Below are 21,889 nucleotides of genomic sequence, written 5' to 3'. Positions count from 1 at the left end.
CTTAAGGATGGAGAGAGGAAAATGAGAGGACATAAGCAGGTGTTTGGAAAAATCACTCTATGTCTTGTGTTGGCACCTGGAAGCTGCTGGGGCCTGAGACAGAGACTCAGAAGATTGTAGTAACTGCTATGGCTGCACTGGCTGAAGAGAAGTAGACAGATGGTGTCCCAGAAGTTCTCATGCAGGCGATGTTGTTGGTTGAAAATACTCATTCCCCTGCAGCCATCCCCTCTCTTCTGGGAAGAGAGTGGACCTAAGGCCTTATGCATGCCAAGAAGCACTTCTGAACTGCACCCCAGCCTTGTTTTCCGAAAGTAAACTGGTGGAGAAATAGTTTGGGAGTATGTAATTTACTTGGGAGCATACTTAGTTTTCTGGACCTGAGGCTTAGAGATTTAAGTGTTGAGTTTTAAAGGGTTTAGATGTTATCAAGACTATAAAGTAAATGACAAAGACCCAGGAGAATATATGAAAAGTGGCTTTTTATTTTTATTTATTTATTTCAAATAATTTAACTTTATTTTATGTGCATTGGTGTGAAGGTGTCAGATCCTCTTCAACTTGAGTTACAGACAGTTGTGAGCTGCCATGTGGGTGCTGGGTTTGAACTCAGGTCCTTTGGAAGAGCAGTCAGTGCTCTAAACCACTGAGCCATCTCACCAGCCCATATTTATTTTTTGAGATGGAAGACTTATTATTCTACTAAACTATGAACTCTCTTAGAGGTATGAGCTCTCTGTATAGAAGAGTATCAACAGTAGTTTCATAGATTTTCAAGGTTAACCAAGATGGACATCTTTTAAAAAATTTTTTTGAAACAGGATTTCTCTGTTAGCCCTCACTGTCCTGGAGCTCTCTATGTGGACCTGGCTGGCCTCAAATTCACAGAGATATGCCTGCTTCTGCCTCCAGGTTTGGGATTCAAAGGCATGCACCACCATGCCTATCTCTTACTATACTAAACCACAGATACACAGTAAAAGAAGGAGACCTAATTTCAGGGATGGAACACAAAGCAGTCTTAGAGTGAGTTTTATGCCATTTGAGAATATGTTGTTAAATAGAACCAAAGAGAACCAGAGAGAGCTTCAAAAAGATGGAGTAGTCAGTAGAGGCAAATTACCCTGAGGGATCAAATGCAACAAAGAATGGCTGGATTTGGTAATTAGGTCCCTGGGCTTTGGATAAGTAACTTAGGGCTGTGGTGAGGGAAAAAGCTAAATTGTAGGGAGTTGAAGCATTGATGGGCAGTAAAGAAGTGGAGCCAGGATAGTTAAGTTTCCTTATGAAAGAACGGAAATAGCTGGAGGGACGCTTGAGTCGTCAGAAGAGACAGTCCAGGATGTCTGTAGTGTCTCTCCAGGTCAATGAGTATGTATTGGAAGAGAGATCCGGAGCACAGGTGGAAAGATAGTCTTGTACGAGAGTGGACTTGTAAGTGGGAGGCTGAAAACAGGAAGTTAGGGGAAGTCTCAGATTGTCTGTTTCTCTGAAGTCATGAATCATAGAATGAATGGGAACTTAAAAATCATTGCTTTATTACTTTTTATTTTATTTTATTTATTTATTTTAGGCTTTTCGAGACAGGGTTTCTCTGTGTAGCTTTGCGCCTTTTCTGGAGCTCACACTGTAGACCAGGCTGGCCTCGAACTCACAGAGATCCGCCTGGCTCTGCCTCCTGAGTGCTGGGATTAAAGACGTGCGTGCGCCACCACTGCCCGGCTTTTTTTTTTTTTTTTTTAAAGGCTTTATTACTATTAAAGGCTATACTTTGAGCCGGGCGGTGGTGGCTCACACCTGTAATCCCAGCACTCGGGAGGCAGAGGCAGGTGGATCTCTGTGAGTTTCGAAGCCAGCCTGGTCTACAGAGTTAGTCCAGGACAGGCTCCAAAGCTACAGAGAAACCCTGTCTCGAAAAACCAAAAAAAAAAAAAAAGAGGCTATAATTTGAGACTTGCATGTGTTGTATATTTATTGATCCTAATGGCTTGATTTCTGTACTGATAAAAGTTTGGGAAATTTTCTAAATCCATTTTATGATTTTGTACTTTCAGTTACGGTCTTAGTTTTCATGATTGAATTTTTGTTTTTATAAACAAAACAGCCAGATGTGGTAGCACACATCTTTAGTCCCTCTAAGTTCAAGGCCAGCCTTGTCTACATAGCACATTACAGGCCAGCCGGGGCTATATAGTGAGACCTTGTCACAGAAATCCACAAATAAAATTTTGTTTCTAAGATGTGGCCCTAAGGACCTCAGGGTCCTGTGATTGTCAGTATCTTTATACCTATACTGATGATGTTTATTTTATTCAAAAGTGGTTAGCTACAGTTAGGCTTCTTAGATTTATATTGAATGAATTTTATATGCCAAACTTTAATTATTACAATAAACCTCTAAAACTGAGAAGTATGTAGGGATTAGCCAAGAATTATATTATAGACAACTTTCAGGACTTTGTCCTCTTCTTCTACCATGTTGGTCCTGGGAATCAGATAAGGTTGTTGGGCTGGCATCTAGCCACCATATGGGAGACCATGTTGTCACTGATCTGTTGACATTTAGGGGGAGGCAAATCTCTCCTGTAAGGTTTCTGTGGCATTTAGATAAAAGCACAGAATGTTAACTTTTTAATATCAATTTATATCAGGAAACTTTTATTTATGATCCTCTTCTGTAGAAAATTATTTCATCCTTAAATAGATATATCAACCTGAATTTATGTATCTTCTCCTTCCAGCCATTTTCCCCATTACCACTGGGTTTCTTAAAAAATAGATCTTTTTATTTTTAATTCATTCGTGTGTGTGTGTGTGTGTGTGTGTGTGTGTGTGTGTGTGTGCGTGTGCGCGCGCGCGCATATGTATGCATACATATATGCTCGCACACTCACCCTTGACATTCAGAAGAGGGCATTGGATCCCTGGAACTGGAGCTACAGGCATTTGTGAACAGTCTGGCCTGTGTGCTGGAAACTGAACTGTGATTCTGAAAGTGCAAGTGTTCTAAACCACTGAGCTATCCCTCTAGTCCTTTATGAAAGATTTCTCTCTTAAGAATAGATCCTGGTGGAAGATAAGAATTGTGTCCCGGTTAAAATTCTCAGATTGGTAATTTTGTTCTCTACTGTACTGGTGATCATTGCTAAGGTTACAGTCATTGATACTCAGCTTCTTTTGTTGGCTAGACTCTATAAAAAGTTTATGATTGTATTTCATACCTCGCTGTAGAGTTTAATTATACACTGCTGTTTTCAATGTTTAAAAATGAAGCAATGTAGTCTTACCATTTTAATTTAATTTTCCCATGTATTTGTTTTTGTTTCTTTACAGTACTCTGTGCAAAAAACTTGGTGAAAAAGGATTTTTTCCGTAAGTAAATTAACTTTACTACAAATCTTGTACATCCTGTGTAGAGTTGGGGGGAGTTGTATTTTCAGAACTGCCTGGTTTAGAAACAGACTGTTCTTTTATGAATGCTCTAGTTCCAAGTCACTTGTCTCCAGACTTATCTAGAGGATTTTGGAGCTTTGCTTTACCCCTTTTCTTTATCCACTTCTACACATTTATACAGATGTGTGTGCGCAGGTAAATAAATAGTGGCAAGTGTTTAGGTTTCTAGAAAAGGTTTAAGAAAATATTCTTAGTACTCTTTTACTTTAACATTTTAGGGAAAATCCACGCATGCATTCAAGACTCATTGGGAGCTAGAAAATTGAGTCTGCTTGGTGTTTCCAGAGTTGTAGGAAAGAAATCACTGCCGGTCTCTAGAGCACGCATTGATTCTGCATATGTAGTCCATTTGCCAATTGGATTTAGTTTTCTTTTCTTTTTTATTTTAGGACAGGGATTTGCTATGTAGCCTAAGCAGGCCTTGAATTTATAGTCATCCTGTCTCTGTCTTCTGAGTGTTAGGATTACAGGCATTAACAATGCCCAGAAGTTGTAAAAAAAAATTTGTAGCTTCATTTAGGATTAAGTTTCGTGAGAGGATTAGGAAGTTCCCTTTATGTATTAAAAACCTTGGGCTGGAGAGATGGCTGAGAGATTAAGAGCACTAGCTGAACACTAAAGGATCTGTGCTCAATTCCCAGCACCCACATGGCTGCTCACAGCTGCCTGTAGTTCTGATTCTAGGGGATCCAGCACCCTCACACAGACATACATATAGACAAAAGACCAATGCATATAAAGTAAAAATAAATAAATTATAAAAATTTAACCCATAATCTCTTTCCCTCTTCCTCACTTTGTACTTTTTATTTTTGTTTTGACACAGGATTTCATGTAGCCCAGTCTAGCCTTGAATTCTGCTGTGTAGTCTCTTCTAGCAGATTACTAGTATGCACCACCACACCTTGCTCTTTCTTTTTAATTTTAACCTTGTAATTTCATACTTTACATTAGCTTTAAATTACCCAGTAACAGTCACAAGATTGTAAATAAAAACTTTTAGTCAAAAATTTTACATGTAAAATATTTGAAATTAGAAATAATTGTTTTATTAGATTTTTAAATGTAAGTTCTGTCAGCTAACAAAAACAGCATGTTTAGTGTTTAGTATGACCATTAGGTAATTTTCAGGTTAGTTAAAAGGGATAGTAAATTCTCAGGCCTGGAGAGATGGCTTAGCCATTAAAAACACTTGGCTGCTCATCCAGAGGATCCAGGTTTGGTTCCTAGCACCCACATGGAGTCTCACAACCGTCTATAACTCCAGTTCCAGGGGATCTGATGCCCTTTTCTGGCCTCCATAGGCACTGTACACATGTGGTGCACAGGCATACATGTAGGCAGAACTTTCATGCATATAACAAATAAGATGATTTTTTAAGGGATAATAATTCTTGACACATTTTAAATATGTTCTTAATTTCATTTATTACTTTACTTCTTTCTATAGTAGAACTTGACTTTCAGCTTAAAGAACATACTTTTATATAACTATTGTTATGGATGTTTATGGTATCTTTGTTCTTATATGGGGAGGTGTGAAATAGGATAACTTGGAGCCGACGAGGAAGCTGGGAGTACCCTTCCACCTCTGTATGATAGACTGTGTGCCCTGCAGACATTTCACAGGAGAGGAGGGCCCAAGGGCCGGCCATAGAACTCCCAACTGTGTCTGCTAACACCAGTTTTGTTCTCTCCTGGGCTGCTGCTCCGTTTTACCTCCTTATCACTAATAAACTAAAAGCCAAGGTGTAATTTTGAAAAATCCTCCTAAGGTTGAGTTGACGTAGGGTTTGTCTTGGTGACACCGTGGAGCGGCAGGAAGGATTGCATGTGGTGCTGACCGGAACGAGAGTGAGGCACACTTCTAAGACATTTGCTCACATTTTGAAGAGAAAATCTTCAGTGTTTGGTTCAGACTTCCTTCCTTTTCAAATTCTTTCCCTTTCCTCAGAGCCCCATTCACAGCTTCCCTCATAAAACATCCAGATACTCTTGTCTCATTGTTTCTCAAAAATCTGGAAGAATCTTTAATTCTTTGTAAGCCTCTAAGAATCGACAGTGATACTTTATAGATAGATACTCTGTTCTGTACTTGAATAGTAGGTGAAAGAAAGAAATCCATTTTCATTGGTGTAGTAAAAACTGCCAAAAATAATTTAGAAGCGTGAGGTTGCTTCATGCATAAGGTTTAGAAGCAGCAGAATTGTCTTTAAAACTCACAGTGTAAGATACCTGATGGCTTAGAGCAGCAACAAGCCAGTTCTTTAGCCTTCCAGAGGAGCCAGCCAAGGATGGAAGTGACCAACATTCCAGATTTCTGCTGATTAGGTTCAGACATGCATTTCAGGGTGTTTTTGACCTGTTTATAGTTTTGTCTACTCATGTTAATCTCAGAGAAAGAAATCCTAAATTCTTTGAATTTGAGTGTGTTTACTGATCAAGAGTGGAGTTAAAAATATTTGTTAAATAAAAATATTTATTATATAATATTTTATGTGTATGAGTGTTTTGCTTGTATGTATGTAAGTGTACTGCCTGCATCCTGGTGCCCTTGGAGACTAGAAGAGGGTACTGGGTTTCCTGGAAGTAGAATCATGGACAGTTATAAACCATTATGTGAGTGCTAGGAACTGGACCTGGTTTTTCTGCAAGAGTAGCAAGTGCTCGTAACTACTGAGTTCCCAGAGTACAGTTGTTAATAGTAAATACAGTTAAATTTTTGTTAGTGATTTATTTATCTATCTATCTATCTATTTATTTATTTGGGTTTTTCAAGACAGGGTTTCTCTGTGTAGCTTTGCGCCTTTCCTGGAACTTGCTTTGGAGACCAGAGCTCTGCCTGGCTCTGCCTCCCCAGTGCTGGGTGGGATTAAAGGCGTGCGCCACCACCGCCCGGCCCTTGTTAGTGATTTAAATTGTGTTAAATGATTAAAATCTATTTTAAGGTAGAATATGAGTATAAGAAAATAAATGTATATTTCACTTCAGGGAAAAAAACCCATCATGTGGTTTTTATATGCTAATTTATATGTGAGATGGTGCTGTTTATTTCTGGGCATAACCTTTACTAAGAAAAGGTTTTTTTTTAAACTCATACTTTGGAACCGTTTTCAAGCTTCTTAACCTTTAAAAATCAGTCTCTTCCTCCTTCCCTCACATTTCAGCAGGAAAAAAATTTCAGCCATGAAGCAACAGGTAAAAGAATTTTATAGTGAATTATCTACCAAGTAGATTCTACAATTAAGTTGATGACACACACATATTTTCATTTATCCATTAACTGAGTTTTCTTTAAGGAATGTTTCATTGGTGTCAAGTTTTTAAAAACATTTGTATGAGCTGGGTGTTGGCTTGGGTCATGACCCCAGCATTTGGGGGCAGGAGGTTGGGGGATGATGGATGGATGATCAGGAATTCAAAGCCAGTTTAGATTAGTGAGTTTCAGGCCAGCTTGACCTACATGGTGAGAGCCTGTCATTTTTTATGAATGAGGAGGGGGAAGGCGATATTTATCTATAAGGTAATCCATTAAGTATTTTTATTAAAATATTTTTATTTGTTTGTTTTTTGAGGCAGGGTTTGTCTGTAACCCTGGCTGTCCTGGGAACTTGCTCTGTAGACCAGGCTGGCCTTGAACTCAGATCTGCCTGCCTCTGCATCCCGTGCTAGGTGGAGGTACATGCCCCTACACTCCCATCTTTATTAAAATATTTAATAGAGGCTGAATCAGTCGTTGAAAACCAAAATGGATTTGTTGGATGGTACCAATCACCCTCTCCTTCATCCAAGCAAAAACAAGTCTGTTTGGAAAGTAACCAAGTTTTTTTCTAAGTTTTTGTTGTTGTTGTTGTTTTGTTTTATTTTTTGGGTTGGGGAGGAGGGTCGGTTTCTGAGACAGTGTTTCTCTGTGTAACAGCCCTGGATGTCCTAGAACTCACCTTGTAGACCAGGCAGGCCTCAAACTCTCAGATCCACCTACTTCTTCCTCTGGAGTGCTTGAATTAAAGGCGTTCATCATTACAGCATGCTGAAAGTAACTGAGTTTTAAGTTTAACTTTTCTTAAAATGACATTTACTTATTGAGTGCTTGTGTAGGTCAGAGGAGCCCATTCTCTCCTCCTCTCATGTGTGTCCTGGAGATTGACCTCAGGTTGTCAGCTTGGCAGTAAGCACTTCACCTGCTTGAGCTGGCTTTCTGGCCCTTTTCACTTTCTGATTTCATTCCTATTTGCAGCTCACTAGTGTATTTGTCTGGTCAGATGGACCTACCCTCACCATCTTACCTGTCTCAGATGATGGGAAAATGGGCTTTTTTTTTTTTTTTTTTTTTTTAACAATGTGGAAAATGTAGTAGCTACTTTGTGTTTACCACTAGAGATCTCTAGCTTTTGAAAACTTGACAACTTTGGGTATAATTTTCCTGGAAGATAAATTTTTGCACAACAGTGATACTGTCATGTTAAGGGGAAACTGAAGTTTTTCTTTGAGTTAAGAAATAGAACTGTTACTCTGAGTTATAATTACTTAGCAAGCAGAAAATAAACCACAAGAGACTGTGACAAGGAGTCCTACATAAATAATGATCTGGAAGCTATACTGAAGAGGTTTGTGTGGAAAACATACTTTCTTTTTCTTTGTCATTGATTTATTTTGTGTTTGTGTGTGTACACATGCACTCACATATAGGCACACACTATGACAGGATGACTTGTGGGAGTCAGTTACCTTCTTCCACCATACTGTGTCTAAGAATCCAGCTCAGCTTGTCAGACTTGATGGCAAGTGCCTCTGCTTGCTGAGGCGTCTTGCTAGTCTAGCATTTTTACTTCTAAGTGTTTCCCTGCATGTATGTATGCATACCACATGTGTGTTAGTGCCCATGGAGGGTAGGCAAGGACATTGGATCTCCTCGAATAGGAGTTACAAATAGTTGTGAGTCATCATGTTGGGAACTGAACCTGGGTCCTCTGCAAGAGCAGCAAATACTCTTAACTGCTGGGCCCCCGTAATTATTTTTTAAATTATTATTATTATTATTTGTGTGTGTGTACTTATGTGTATATGATGTGTGTATGTGGGTGCATGTGTCGTGACATACATATATATGAAGGTCAGAGAACAACTTTTGGGGCTTGGTTTTCTTTTTGCATTGAAGTAGTCTCTCTTCTTGTTTCTGCTATGCTGCAAACTCCAGGCTAGCTAGCAGGCCTGGGAGCTTCTGGGTGGTTCTCTTATCTTTCCCTCCTCTCTTCTCGCCGTAGATTACAGATGTGTGCCACTGCATTGGGCTTTTTTATATGGGTTCTGGTTATTGAACATGGGCTATCAAGTTTGTGTGGCAGGAGGTTTTACCCACTGAGCTATCTTGCTGGCTTCTAAGCTTCTTTTAATGGATCATTTTTGTTCTGTTTTTTGTTTGTTTTAGAGACAAACTGGAGCTTTTTCTATGTACATCAGGCTAGCCTTGAACTAACACAGAGATCTGCCTGCTTCTTCTTCTTAAGTGCTGCAATAAAATAATGCACCACTTCATCTAGCCTTTCCATTTTATTTCTTCAATAGTAGCTTTATTTTATTGTTTTGTTTTTTCAAGACAGGGTTTCTCTGTAGCCCTGGCTGTCCTGGAACTCACTCTGTAGACCAGGCTGGCCTGGAACTAAGAGATCTGCCTGCCTCGGCCTCCTGAGTGGTGGGATTAAAGGCATGTGCCCCTCCCCCTGCAGTAGTTTTTATTTTCTAAATATATAGTTTTTAAAAGTTTGTTGATTTTTATCTGTGTGTTTGTTTCTATTCCTGAGTGAGTTTACATATCACACATGTGCAGGTGCCCTCAGAGGCCAGAAGGCGCCCCCAGGAACTAAAGTTACATTCTTTTGTTAACTGACTAATGTGAGTGTTGGGAACTGAACCTGAATCCTCTTGACCACTGTCTGAGTCAATACCTTCGTACACACGTTTTGGTTGGACTCCTTGGATTCCTTTAAAAAGGAAGAAATAAGGTTTTCCACGTACTGCCTTCTCCTCAGCTCTGCTGTGTTAAGAACGTCCTCTCTCACCTGTGTGTGCTGTGCAGCCCAGGGGCAGACATTGCCGTTCTTCACGTTCAGTCTGTCTGGCTTCCTCACTCTTGAACCAGTGAACCAATAGTGTGTCTGTCAGTCCTCCATCACTGACAGAACAGCTGAGAGAATCACCTTAGAGGAGGAACTGACTTTTGCTTTGGTTTTGTGGGGTTTTGGGGGCTCACAGTTGTAGAGGTTTGCAGTTTGTGTTTAACGTGCTTGGTTTGTGTGGACATGTGGGAAGGGAGAACACGGTGGCATCGAGGACGTGGTTAAATCAGCTCCCTTCACCATGGCTGGAAAGCAGAGGTAAGAAGAATGAGGAGGAGGAGGGCAGGGACAAGGTATACTTAAGGGACCCAGTTCCTTCAGCAAGGTCTTATCACCTCCCAGAATAGCCCATCATATTATGAAGACATGAGTGGGTTACTCTGTTGATAAGGTCAGAACCCTCAAAAACCAGTCCTTTCCCAACCACCTCTGAGTATTGCTGTGCTCAGGACTAAGCCTTTAACACAACCTTGGGGGTACATTCCAGATCCAAATTATAAATACAGCATAGTGGTTGAGAATCAGCTGTGTGTGCATGGGTTCAGACTCTAAACTTACGTTCTCAACATTCCTAATGCTGTGGCCCTTTAATACAGTTCTCATGTCACGGTGATCCCCAACCATAAAATTATTTTCGCTGCTACTTCATAACTAATTTTGTTACTATTGAGAATCATAATGTAAATGTCTCTGTTTTCTGATGATCTTAGGTGATCCCTGTGAAAGGGTTGTTTGAACCCCTAGGGGTCACAACCCACAGGTTGAGAACCATTGCTTTAGACTCTGTCCATACTTTTCATTACTGTGTGGCATTGAACTAGTTATTTAATATTTTTGTTCTTCATTAGTAAAATCTGGATCAATAGCATTCATCTCCATCAGAGGATTATTGTAAAGATTTAAAATGAAGCATTAGAATAGTCCCCATTGTGTTTGCTGTTGTGGTCAGTATAGCCAAGCAAGTCCCTACTCTCAGTCCCTCTCTCACGTTCACTATCTTCATTTACTTCCTGTTGGGTTTCTTGTTACTTAGGGTTGTTCGTTATTCAGTAACAGTTTTTAGCTAGTTTGACTTTTCTGTAGTTAATGTTCTGTAGTAATGTCATACATGACAGCCTATGTTTAATAAGCTCTTTAAATGAGCTACTAACAGTTGTTTGGAAAGAGAGTGGACGTTTGGGGCATTCACCTTCTCAGAGTTGAGTGCTGCTTACAATACTCAAGTACCCACCAAACCTTGGTAGTGTTTAACAGAATGTTCTGAGTTGGGAACAAGAAAAAAAAAATACAGTTTTGATATCAAATGTAGAAGTAACTTCAGTGTTTGGTTTAAAATAGGCTTCTCTGTGTGTCTGAATGTTAGACTTTTATAAAAGAAATAAAGACTGGAAACCCTTTATAGCAAATGGTAAGCCTTAAGTAATCTTTTATCTTACATGTCAAAGTATTTGTAGTTTAAAATACTTCCTTTTTTCACAGGGCTCCCGGATCCATTTGCTAAGGTGGTAGTTGATGGTTCTGGGCAGTGCCATTCTACAGATACTGTGAAGAACACACTTGATCCAAAGTGGAATCAGCATTATGACCTGTAGGTGTAAATGATTAATTTGAAATGAAACACAGAATTAATATAATGTTTGAAAAGAATCATGGAAAATGTTTTCAGTTTGAATATAATATATTTCAGTATTTTTCTTTCTTTTCTTTTTTCAAAATAGTGCTAAGGATTGAGTCTTGGGTCTCAAACATGATAGGCAATACTCTACCCCTGAAGTGTTCCCCCACTCCCTTTACCCCCTTTTTTACTTGTATGTATTTTATCTGATCTAGGTCTCACTAAGTAGCTCAGGCTTCCTACTTCACCCTTCTAAATAGCTAGGATTGCAGACCTGCCAACACCACAGGCTCAGCCTTATGATTTGACATTTATAAAAGAGGAGCCAAACCCATTGGAAAAGTGCTTTGGAACACACACACACACACACACACACACACACACACACACAGTAAAAAAAAAGTAAACATGTTGAAGAAGTTACAGCTGTACTTAATGTAGGTTCAATTTACCTTTTCCTGAAGACTAGAGATGGTGACATCTTTTCACATGCTTGATGGGACTTATTTTATAGTTACTATTCACTGATTACCTAGAGAGGTCTGTCTGACATGTTTCAAGGGGCAATGGAGGGGAAGAAATCAAATCTTTCCATTAGGTTGGGTAGACCTGTAAAGCATAACAGTTATATTTTAGCCAAAGTCTTGTCTGTGTATATAATATTGTTTTCTCCTATAGAGAAACTCCTTATGTTAGAACCTCTTGAATTTTGTTTATAAATCTTTGTTGGGGAAGTTGACGTTCTAATAGAACAAAAGAGATTTCTATTTAACTTTAAAGCTGGGTAGAGTGATATGTGCCTGTAGAACTAGCTATTCAGGAGGATTGCAAGTTCTCAGCCCTCTGGACAACAGAGCAAGACCCCGTCTTAAAAACATCAACAATGACAGCACCAAAGTGGTTAACTTACAGGTTAAAAGAAGTCATTTTTCATTTCATGTAATCCCAGCACTGGGGAGGCAGAGCCAGGCGGATCTCTGTGAGTTCCAGGCCAGCCTGGTCTACAGAGTGAGTTCCAGGAAAGGTGCAAAGCTACACAGAGAAACCGTGTCTCGAAAAACAAAATCAAAAAACCAAAAAAAAAAAAAAAAAAAAAGTCATTTTTCTTCTAGCCATGTGAATTAAATGACACAAGTTTTCCTTAAAATGAAGGCAGAGACTGCCTAAATGCAATTTATAATTAGTTTTTGACCCTGAAAGATTCAGACAGAATGCTTTTGACTTGTAAAACTTAAGTACTTAACAGTTATTTTTAGTAATTCACAGTTATTTTCAGAAGGCCTGTACTTAGGAAATTATTACAGTTTAGAATTTCAAATTTTTTTGTATCATGCTATGCATAAAGAATATGGTGGTATATTGTACTAAATAGAGTTCCTTAGGCCAGTAGTGGGCTACCCTGAAGCCTCAGGAGTCAATATGTTAGAATAGCTGCAAGCCAGTTAGGAAACATTAATAATTTTTAAATGCTTGTTTTGGGGTGTTACTTGTTGCTATGTGATATAACATGCAGTAGTTACATACCAGTATATATCTGGTAGATGTATTTGAAAATTGATACATGCATATTAAATGATAGTTTAGAACATCTCATTATAAACAATAGACCCAATGCAAATTAGCTTAATTTTAGAGCCAGGTTTGTTTGATGGCCCACACCTGTAATCTACCACTTGAGAGGCAGAGGCAGGAGGCAGGCAGGTTAGCCTGGGCTAACCGCTAACAACAAAACAAAGGCCTGGATTGTGACCTAGTTGGTAGAGTACTTGCCAAGCATACATGAAGCCCTGGGTTTGATCCCCAGCACTACATAAAATTGGTTGTGGTGACACATGCCTGTAATCCCAGCACTGGTGGGGTCAAAGCAAGATCAGAAGTTCAAGGTCATCCTAGTCCACATGAGTTTAAGGCCAGGCTGGGCTGCATGAGCCTATACCTCAAAACAATTATAACAGCAAAAGCAAAGGACTTGGGTGATGAAAGTTTTAGGGGTGAGCAGTCTTTAGACACAACTGGATCCAGGGCTCAAGTGAATCTTCCATGTTCCTTGTTTCTGTTTTATTGAATGATAGTGTAAGATCAAGGTGGCTGGACCAAAAATTTGACCTCTTAGAATTACTGAGAGAAAGTTAGGTTTACTCACACATTATTAACCATATTTTGCATGACTTGGTGCCATGTTAATAATTGGCCATTATAAAGCTTTTACATACTTGCAGGCATATGCACAGACAAATACAGTAACGCTTTTCCCTGCTCTGCTTGTCTGCAGGCAGTGAAGTGAAATCTACAAGAGTCCTGCTCGCTCAAGGCCTGCATATAGGAAAGAAGCAGGGGAAAAGCGTTACAAACAGCTTTTGTTCTGCAGCATTTAAAAATATAACAGGTAGGTCAGATTTTTGGTCTATCAGCCTTGACAGTGCCTCTTGAAGGTGAGCTAAGTATCTAAGGTAATGATTAAAATATATCTAAAATGGGACGGTGATAGAAGCTCTCTTAGGATTTTTAATCTTATAAATAATCATTATAAAATGCCTGAGTGCTATGAAATAGTAGCTACTAACTTTTATGTTCTTTTCTTTTTTTCTTTTGACTGTGCTGGGGATCAAACCCTGGGTGTTGCACTTGCTAGGCGAGTTCTCTCTACATCTGAGTGACATTCCCAAACCCTAAAATAACCTTTTTTCTTTAAAAAAAAAAAAAAAAAGTTGCCCAAACTGAGATTGGAAAAAAGGGATTATATTAAAAAATTATTTTAAATATTTTTAAAATTAAGTTTAGTACTTTTGATTGATTGAATTCAAGACAGTTTGCTTCTAAAATATATTCTAAATTGTATTCTAAAATATATTTACGACTTCAAGATACTGAAAAGTTCAATGTTATACTACTTAGAACTAGCAAGTCATTCACGTAGCTGCTTTGTCTTCCAGGTATATCGGAAAGTCTGACTCAGTCACGATCAGTGTGTGGAATCATAAGAAGATCCATAAGAAGCAAGGGGCTGGCTTTCTTGGTTGTGTCCGCCTTCTTTCCAATGCCATCAACCGCCTCAAAGACACTGGTTGTGAGTAATTCTTTTTTTAATTAGAAAATATGTAGGAACTTTTATGTAGAAAGTGTCCAAAATCTTAAGTTTCCATATATATCTGAAACACTGATAAAAATTCCTGGTCTATATTTATTTAATGGACACAAAAATTGAAACATTTTGGGCTGGCAAAATGGTTTGGTGGGTACCAATCACCAAGGCTGATAGCTCTCTCTCCCTCTCCTTATCTCCTCCCTCCCTCTTCCTTTTCTCTTTCTCTTCTCCAACCCACATTAAATAAATACTTAAATGTAATTTTTTTTTTTTCAAAAATGAAACATTGTGAGGATGCTATCCTAGAGGTGAATCAGAGATGATGCTTAGCTTCCAGTGAATTTTTGTTATTCAGAAGTGATTGATAGTTGGGGCTTGTCTCAGGCCAGATGAAGGCAGCCCTTATCCTTAAACCGAGAACCCTTTCCTGCATAAATGGAGTTAAATGGAAAGACCCACGGCAGCACGGAATACTGAGAACAGAGGATGGTTGAGTCCTGACCTTTAGAGAAGGAGTTGGCACCATCTCTTTTAAGGCTCAGGAAACTTTGAGGAAGAGGGCTAGAATAGATGTATGAGGCACAGGATAGGGAGAGGGGCTCCAATGCCATCTGCTACGCACAGCCTGGCACAGTGACCATGAACCCACAGCAGCTGTGTGTACTGGCACTGGGGGACAGAGGTCCAGCACTTCTAACGTTCAGTTGTGGAGACTCATGAGGCCTACCACTCAGTGCTGATCTCCTTGGCAGCTGACAGATCTTGGGAGAGAAGGAATAGTACCTAGTTATGTACACTGGTGAACTCACCAGGTTCTCATGGTTAGCTACAAACTTGGAGTTACCAGACAACCTTAGTTAAACTATGTGAGATACTTTTAAAAAACAACAAAGTAGGGTTGGGGATTTAGCTTAGTGGTAGAGCACTTGCCTAGCAAGCGCAAGGCCCTGGGTTCGATCCTCAGCTAAAAAAACCCAAAAAACAAAAAAACAAAGCAAAACAAAACTACAGAGTTGGCAAATTGGAGAAAGAGTTTTGTAGGGAAGAGAGGTGGAGGGGGGTGTAGAGGAGGGTAGGAAATAGAAAACTGACCAGAATATATCAAGTACATATATGCAGTTGTGAAAGAACAAGTTTTACTAATAAAAAGGAGAGAGAAGTGATTGATATCCATAAGGTTAGAAAGAAAGATATCAATATACATGCCTTTAATTTTTTTTAAGCACCTAGTTTCGGTGAGTTTTTGAAATGGAGTGATAATTTTTATTTAGGTGATTGGAAGCAGTTAGGTGGCAATTAAAGAACAATTATTAGTAGATAAAATGGTAGAGTATATAAAACTGCTGTGGTAAAAGTTAAAAAAAAAGACATTTTGAGAATCAAAAAGTTATATTAACTACTTGATTATAGTCTGTTTTTCACCATCCTGCAAATTAGAAAATAAAGATTAGAAATGATTTCTACAGTGGATTGATAAATTGGCTTACCATATCTATTTCATGTAACCCAGTGAAAAAGAGTCTTTTGTAGGGGTTGTATAAAGTGAGGACATGGCCACTCCTAAGGTATGGTTGAAGGGGAAGTTTTTATTGTAGATATGAGGGAGAGTAGGGCCAGAGGCATCTGGAAGAGTCCAGATCAGGGAGAGAAAGTAGGAGACTAAACATGTCCAGCAGTTTAGACCATGAGCGGGGAAGAGGAGTTGGCAGGCAATCGTGGAGGACCTCTGAGAGGAAGAGGAAGAGAAAAAGAGCACCAGGAGGAGAAGCTGGGGGAGGGAATCCCATGAGCTGGAGACCTTTAGGGTAAGGGTGTGGTGCCAAGAGCTGAGGAGAGTCTGTAAACAGGGATTTGCAGTGCTGAGAGAGCCTGGAGGCCAGCCTGTGTGTTGGTATGCTAATAGGCACCACAGTTAGCCATTTGTCCGGTTCCTTTTGGACCCTACAAGGGTGTCTTTCCATTGGGACATAGTTGGAAATACCCTTTTCAGCAGATGTTTTGTTTGTATGTTTCTATAAAATTTTTCTATATAATACTAAAAAAAAAATACCAGCTACTATCTAGGATGCCTGAGCTAATAAAGAAACTCACATGAATTTTATCTAAGGAAATTAGTTAACAGAACCACTGTAAGTTTAGTTTTGAATGCTAGATGTATTAAGAGATGATTTTTTAAAATGTTAATATGTTCCATTGAAATGTATAAATACTGTCCTGTTAGAGAAGAGGGAGATGACTGAGTTGCAGGGTCTGAATGAGAGGAACTCAAGCTATTAAGTAGCTGAGAAAATCTTAGCTCCCACGTTGGCAGGGTAATGAGCAATAGGAAAGACGTGCTGGGTTGACAAAGTTCTCTATGTGGATGCAAACTTTACACTGTCAATTAAGCAGGAAGACTTTGTTAGCATTCAGATCTGCCCCTTGGGGGCCCGGCCAATAAGCGGGCAGTGCCTTGGCCCACCCAGCGCCCTGACAATGCCATTCTACATAAAGTCCCCTTTAAGAGAAAAATCTCTCCCCTTCTCCCTCTCTCTCCCCCACTCCCCTCTCCTTCTCCCTTCTTCCCCTCTCCCTCTCTCTCCCCCTCTCCCTCTTCCCCCCACCTCTTCTCCCCTCTCTCTCTGTTTCTGTTTCTCTCTCTCTCCCTCCCTCCTCCTCTCCCCTCTCTCCCCTCTCTCCTGTCTCTCCCAGTCCTCCCCTTTGTCTCTCTGCTTCCCATGATGTCCTGTCTGCACCTCCACTCTTCCCTCTCCCTTTTCTCTTCTTTTCTCTCTTCCCAGAAGGTTGTCTGCTCCTCCCCCTTTCTGTTTCTTCTCTCCTTCTCTCCTCAGTCCCCGCCTGCTTTCTCTCTGCCGCCTGCTTTCTTTCTGCCCGTGCCCCCTGATGATGTAAGATGTTAGACCCAGAAGAGTGAGAGCAGGATCCTAACACTCCATACTTTTTTTTTTTTTTTTTGAGACAGGATTTCTCTGTAGCTTTGGAGCCTGTCCTGGACTAGCTCTGTAGACCAGGCTAGCCTCGAACTCACAGAGATCCACCTGACTCTGCCTCCCGAGTGCTAGGATTACAGGCGTGTGTGTGCCACCACTGCCCAGCTCATTCCAGACTTTTGCTTATTATAAAAAACAAGTAAATAGGAATAGAGGTGTCATTTCTCCTGGAAAAACTGCTTCCAGCTGACTTGGTTGGCTCTTAGGGGGAATAGGGAAGGACAGTCTTCCGAGGTAAACAGGTGTTCTGGGGTGATGGGCTGCCCTGCTGTCCTGGAGCTGTCCATTCCTCTTGGCTTGGCACTCTGGCTGCTTTTGTATCTGACAGGATGCTGGTGAGACAGGAAAAGCCTGAAGTAAATCCAACCTGTCCAGATGGATTTAAGCTAGTTTCTGGAGCTTCTGAAAAATTTTGAACATGCTAAGAAGTAGCCATGAGAAGATTATTGACCATATGTGGTGTTTAGTACTCTGCTTGTATTGGTTAGTGTTAATGGGAGAGAGAGAGAGGTTGGAACATGTTAAGCTTTATCAGAGACAGATTGTTTAAGGCGCCTTTTTCCTTTACTAGTTTAGCATCCTGGAGACAGGTGACCAATTGTTAAGAGCATTTAACAGTAATAGATGGTTATATTAAAGTCTGTTTTTCAGAGCCCAGGCACTTTTTGGTCTGGTGGTGTAAATACCTTTTAGCTGTTACAGTTTCATACTTGATAATCTCTGAACTCAGGTTCTGTGGTGCTCCTGTACCATTAGCTGAACAGTGAGTTAAAACAGGGAACTGGGAAGAGAGAAGCTTGTAGTGCATGAGAAATTATTTCTTTGGAATTAGGGACAAGGCAGAGATCAGGGCCCTGTCTGTGTGGCACATGAAGAGAACAATGAAATGAAAGCTCCTGTCTTAGCTGGAAATCTTTTTTTTGTTTTGTTTTGGTTTTTCGAGACAGGGTTTCTCTATGTAGCTTTGTGCCTTTCCTGGAGCTTGCTCTGTAGACCAGGCTGGTCTCAAACTCACAAAGATCCGCCTGCCTCTGCCTCCCAAGTGCTGGGATTAAAGGTATGCGCCACCACTGCCCCCTTAGCTGGAAATCTTTTCCCATTAAGTAACCCTGAAAGTGCAGTTAAATCTGGTGAGGTGGGTAAGGCTGTTCTCCCTACCCCAACAATGGGGAAATGAGGAGAGGTGACATCCCAAAACTCCCAGGACCGGGTCAGTGGCTCTGCTGTCCAGAAGGAAAAAAATAGATCATTCCATGTTCCTTTCTGGGTTCCCTGTGTGAGATGGGAATGGCTGGGGCGGTCACTGAAAGCCAAGCCTACAAAGTCAGCTGGAGGGTGGTCTTTATTTGCCATTCCTATGCCACTAGGTGCATTAGGATAGTCAGCTGACCAGTGACCCTTTTGGGCAAGACCCTATCGGTGCCCCCCATGGGGCAGTGGTGCAAGCCCGGGCCCAGTGGCCGACTTTCCCCGCACTTGAAACAGGGACCCGGAGGCCTTCAGGGACCAATGAGTGTCAGTACTTAGCATTTTGTTCTTGGATATTCTCTGGTGTACCTTGAATGCCACAGATGATACTTTTGCCTGTGGGGTCAAGAGCCTTGCTCTCCAGATGCTTAAGTTTTAGTTGAGGAGGTCTGGGGAATAAGAGACGGATTTTACTCTCTGTCTTGAATTTTTTTTTCCCTTGATGTTTGTTCAGTACTGGAAAGGGAAGTCAGATAGACAGAAGTGGTTGCAGGTGGCAGAGAAAACATCAGAAATGAGGAGGGAGAAGGGTTCAGAGCTTTAGCAGAAAGCTTGGTGATAAAGTAGCTCTTTTCATTTGCCCATTTCGTGGCAGAAGCTCTCTCGAAGCTATTATATGGCCAGATTTACTGGTATCTGCCCCTTTGTCCCATTGCTGTAGCCAAGAGAGAAAAATGAAAAATTGAAATAACAAACTTGGATCCTAGGCTGCTATCTCCAGTGTCCCTGAGGTAGAAGAAGGATCTATGAATCGGCACAAGTTACCAAACTGTCATAGTATGAGTAAGGGCTGGAGCATACACAGCACGTGGACCACCCAGTCAAGATAGACTGTGTCCTTGCCGCAGCCCCCCACCCCCCCCCCCCAGGTCTGGCACGAAGAATATAGGTCAGGCTGCAGAGCCACAGAAAGGAACTCACTAGTTGCACTTGTGGTGGAGACATGGCAGTGGGAGCCGCAGCACAGTGGCAGGACACGGTGGGTTGTGGTTGCAACATGAGCATAGTCCCGCCGAGGTGGCAGCGGTTGGCAGGGTCACTGGCCCTCCGTATAGAGTTTCCACACCATTCAGCCTCGGAAGCTGAATACATAGAACTTCCTATCCGAGATCCAAGTCCATGGCACCAATGAAAGGATGAATGGTGCTGATTGGTCAATGGAAGAGTCACGGGCCGTGGCTCCTAGAGCTGGAATGGGCTTTATTAGAAAGAAGGGGATAGGAGGAAGAAGCCAGGTCAGGCAGAGGGAACAGAGAGGAAACACAAGAAGAGAGGGGTGGGGGTCCTTGTCCGACTTTTTAAGGTGGAGACTGGGTGGCCCGTGATGATGTAAGACTTTAGAGCCGGAAGAGTGAGAACAGGTTCCTAACACTCTCTTCCCCCTCTCCCTTTCCTTTCCCTTATTAAAACTGCATGTGAGTGCCACCTGCATAGTATGTCTTTCCTGGTGGCTCCCACCCACCATGGCCATCACCACGCATTTGAATGGCATGTCCCTATCTCACCAGCCGCCATGAGGCCCCTCAGCTCCAATCCACCAAGGTCTCTTTCCTGCTGTTTTACAATAGACTTAAAATTTATGAACCAGGCCAACGTGCTGCGGGGACATTGTGCCTTCTAACTTTGTGGGCAAGCCAGCGTTGTATTTACTTTATAGATGAGGCATCTGAAAAAGCCGTTCAGGGAATGATTACCTCAAGTCCAGAGCTTAGGTTTTTTTCTCCTTGGTTTCTTGCTGATATTTATTTTGTGTATCTTTTGGAATGGTTATATTAAAAAACAAAACCAGGTAACATTATTCAGCACATGCCAGGTACTATCCTGAGAGTTTTATATAATAATCTGATTTAATCCTTGAAAAATGATTAAGTAGCTTCTGTTATATATGAGAAAGCCAGGGCTCAGGTATAAATTGTGTAGGACCAACAACTACTGAGAGGTGTGCCGAGGCTTAGAATGAAGTGATCTGAAAGCTTTGGAGAGAGCTGCTTATTACCAATGTAGAGTACCAGTGCTTCATGGTGTTTGGAATCTGAATTTGTCAAAACTTGCTGTGATGTTTAAATTAACTACATGTGCAGTTAGAGAATTTTAAACATTCATTTTATAGTTAAAATGAGTATTTAAAAAAATACAGGTCTAATTTTCAATAGATTGTGAAAATTAAGTATCACTTATAGGTTATCAATGTTAGAATTTCTGATACCAGCTAACTTTTTATTTGAATAGATCAGAGGTTGGATCTATGCAAACTGGGGCCAAATGACAATGATACAGTTCGAGGACAGATTGTGGGTAAGTGTGGGGTTTAAAATTTTTGAGTTTTAGCTATGTTTAAATTGCCAAAGGGCTAAATATTTTTTTCTCTTTTTAAGACAAAGTCTCATGTAGACCAGGCTGTCCTCAAACTTGCTGTCTAGCCAAAGCTGACCTTAAACTTTTGATCCTCCTGCCTTGTCTCTTGAGTGCAGGTTTTGTGAGGTGCTGTGACTCAAATCCAGGGCTTTATATACTGTAGGCAAGTTCTCTACTGAGCTCCATCCCTAGTCCTCAGTCCTAAATACCTCTGAATACTTTGTATTGGCATGAAATAAATATAATGTAAGATGCTATAGTGGTCCGGGGTCAGCCTAACTTGATTAAAAATATATGCATATAACACAGGGGTGAAGAGCTAGCACTTGCTGTGCAAGCATAAGGACCAGAGTTCAGATCCTAGCACCCATGTAACAAGCCCAGCACGGTACCATGCATGCCTGAACCTCTAGTGTGGAGGAGATCAGAGACAGGAGAGTCTCTGGGGCTTGCTGGCCTCCAGCCTCCCTGGGAAACTTGAGCACCATGTTCAGAAAGAGACCCTGTCTCAAAGGAATAATGTAATGAGTGATGGAGGAAGACACAATACCCTCCATGGGTCTCCCTGTGTGCACCCCCCACCCTCACCCGCACACTCAAACATGCACATAGACCACACTTAAATACAGTTATAACACAAAGTGTAATGTAAAAAGGAAAAAAAAAAGTTGTAGGATAATATGGGCTGTGTAGCAAGAATTTGTCTTCTGGGGCTAGAGAGATGGTTCAGCAGTTTAAGAGCACTTGCTGCTCTTTCAGAGGAGACCCAGGTTTGGTTCCCACTACCCACATCAGGCAGCTTCCAAATACCTGTAACTTCAGTTCCAAAGAATTTGATGCCCTCTTCTGGCCTCTATAGGCACCTGCATACACCCAGTGTACATATATACACTCAGGTCCACACACATACATATAAAATAATAAAATAATATAAAATCCTGCCATTAAAAAAAAACCCTCATTAACCAAAATAAGTAGTTAAATATCTAACCCAAGCACAGTGGTACAAACATGTGACCCTGGCACC

At 40.8% G+C, this 21,889-nt stretch overlaps 1 protein-coding gene across 3 annotated transcripts in view; it reads left to right on the top strand.

Moving 5' to 3' along the window:
• Positions 1 to 21,889, top strand: part of Smurf2 (SMAD specific E3 ubiquitin protein ligase 2) — a 105,006-nt gene that overhangs the window by 38,863 nt on the left and 44,254 nt on the right. Inside the window, exons 2-6 of one of the 3 annotated variants that reach the window (XM_036196456.1) lie at positions 3,334 to 3,372; positions 11,049 to 11,157; positions 13,457 to 13,570; positions 14,118 to 14,251; positions 20,737 to 20,802. Coding sequence is in view for 2 of the 3 variants with exons in the window: in XM_036196454.1 (XP_036052347.1) it covers positions 3,334 to 3,372; positions 11,049 to 11,157; positions 14,118 to 14,251; positions 20,737 to 20,802 (348 nt within the window). In the remaining variant the exon portion in view is untranslated. The remainder of the gene's footprint in view (positions 1 to 3,333; positions 3,373 to 11,048; positions 11,158 to 13,456; positions 13,571 to 14,117; positions 14,252 to 20,736; positions 20,803 to 21,889) is intronic. The other 2 variants (XM_036196454.1, XM_036196455.1) reach the window with 2 other exon arrangements.

Source organism: Onychomys torridus, chromosome 8 (genome assembly GCF_903995425.1).
Source record: "Onychomys torridus chromosome 8, mOncTor1.1, whole genome shotgun sequence".
In the NCBI taxonomy this organism is placed as follows: Eukaryota; Metazoa; Chordata; class Mammalia; order Rodentia; family Cricetidae; genus Onychomys; species Onychomys torridus.
The sequence above is the reverse complement of the archived record's forward strand: the minus strand, read 5'-3'. Positions and strand labels throughout refer to the sequence as shown.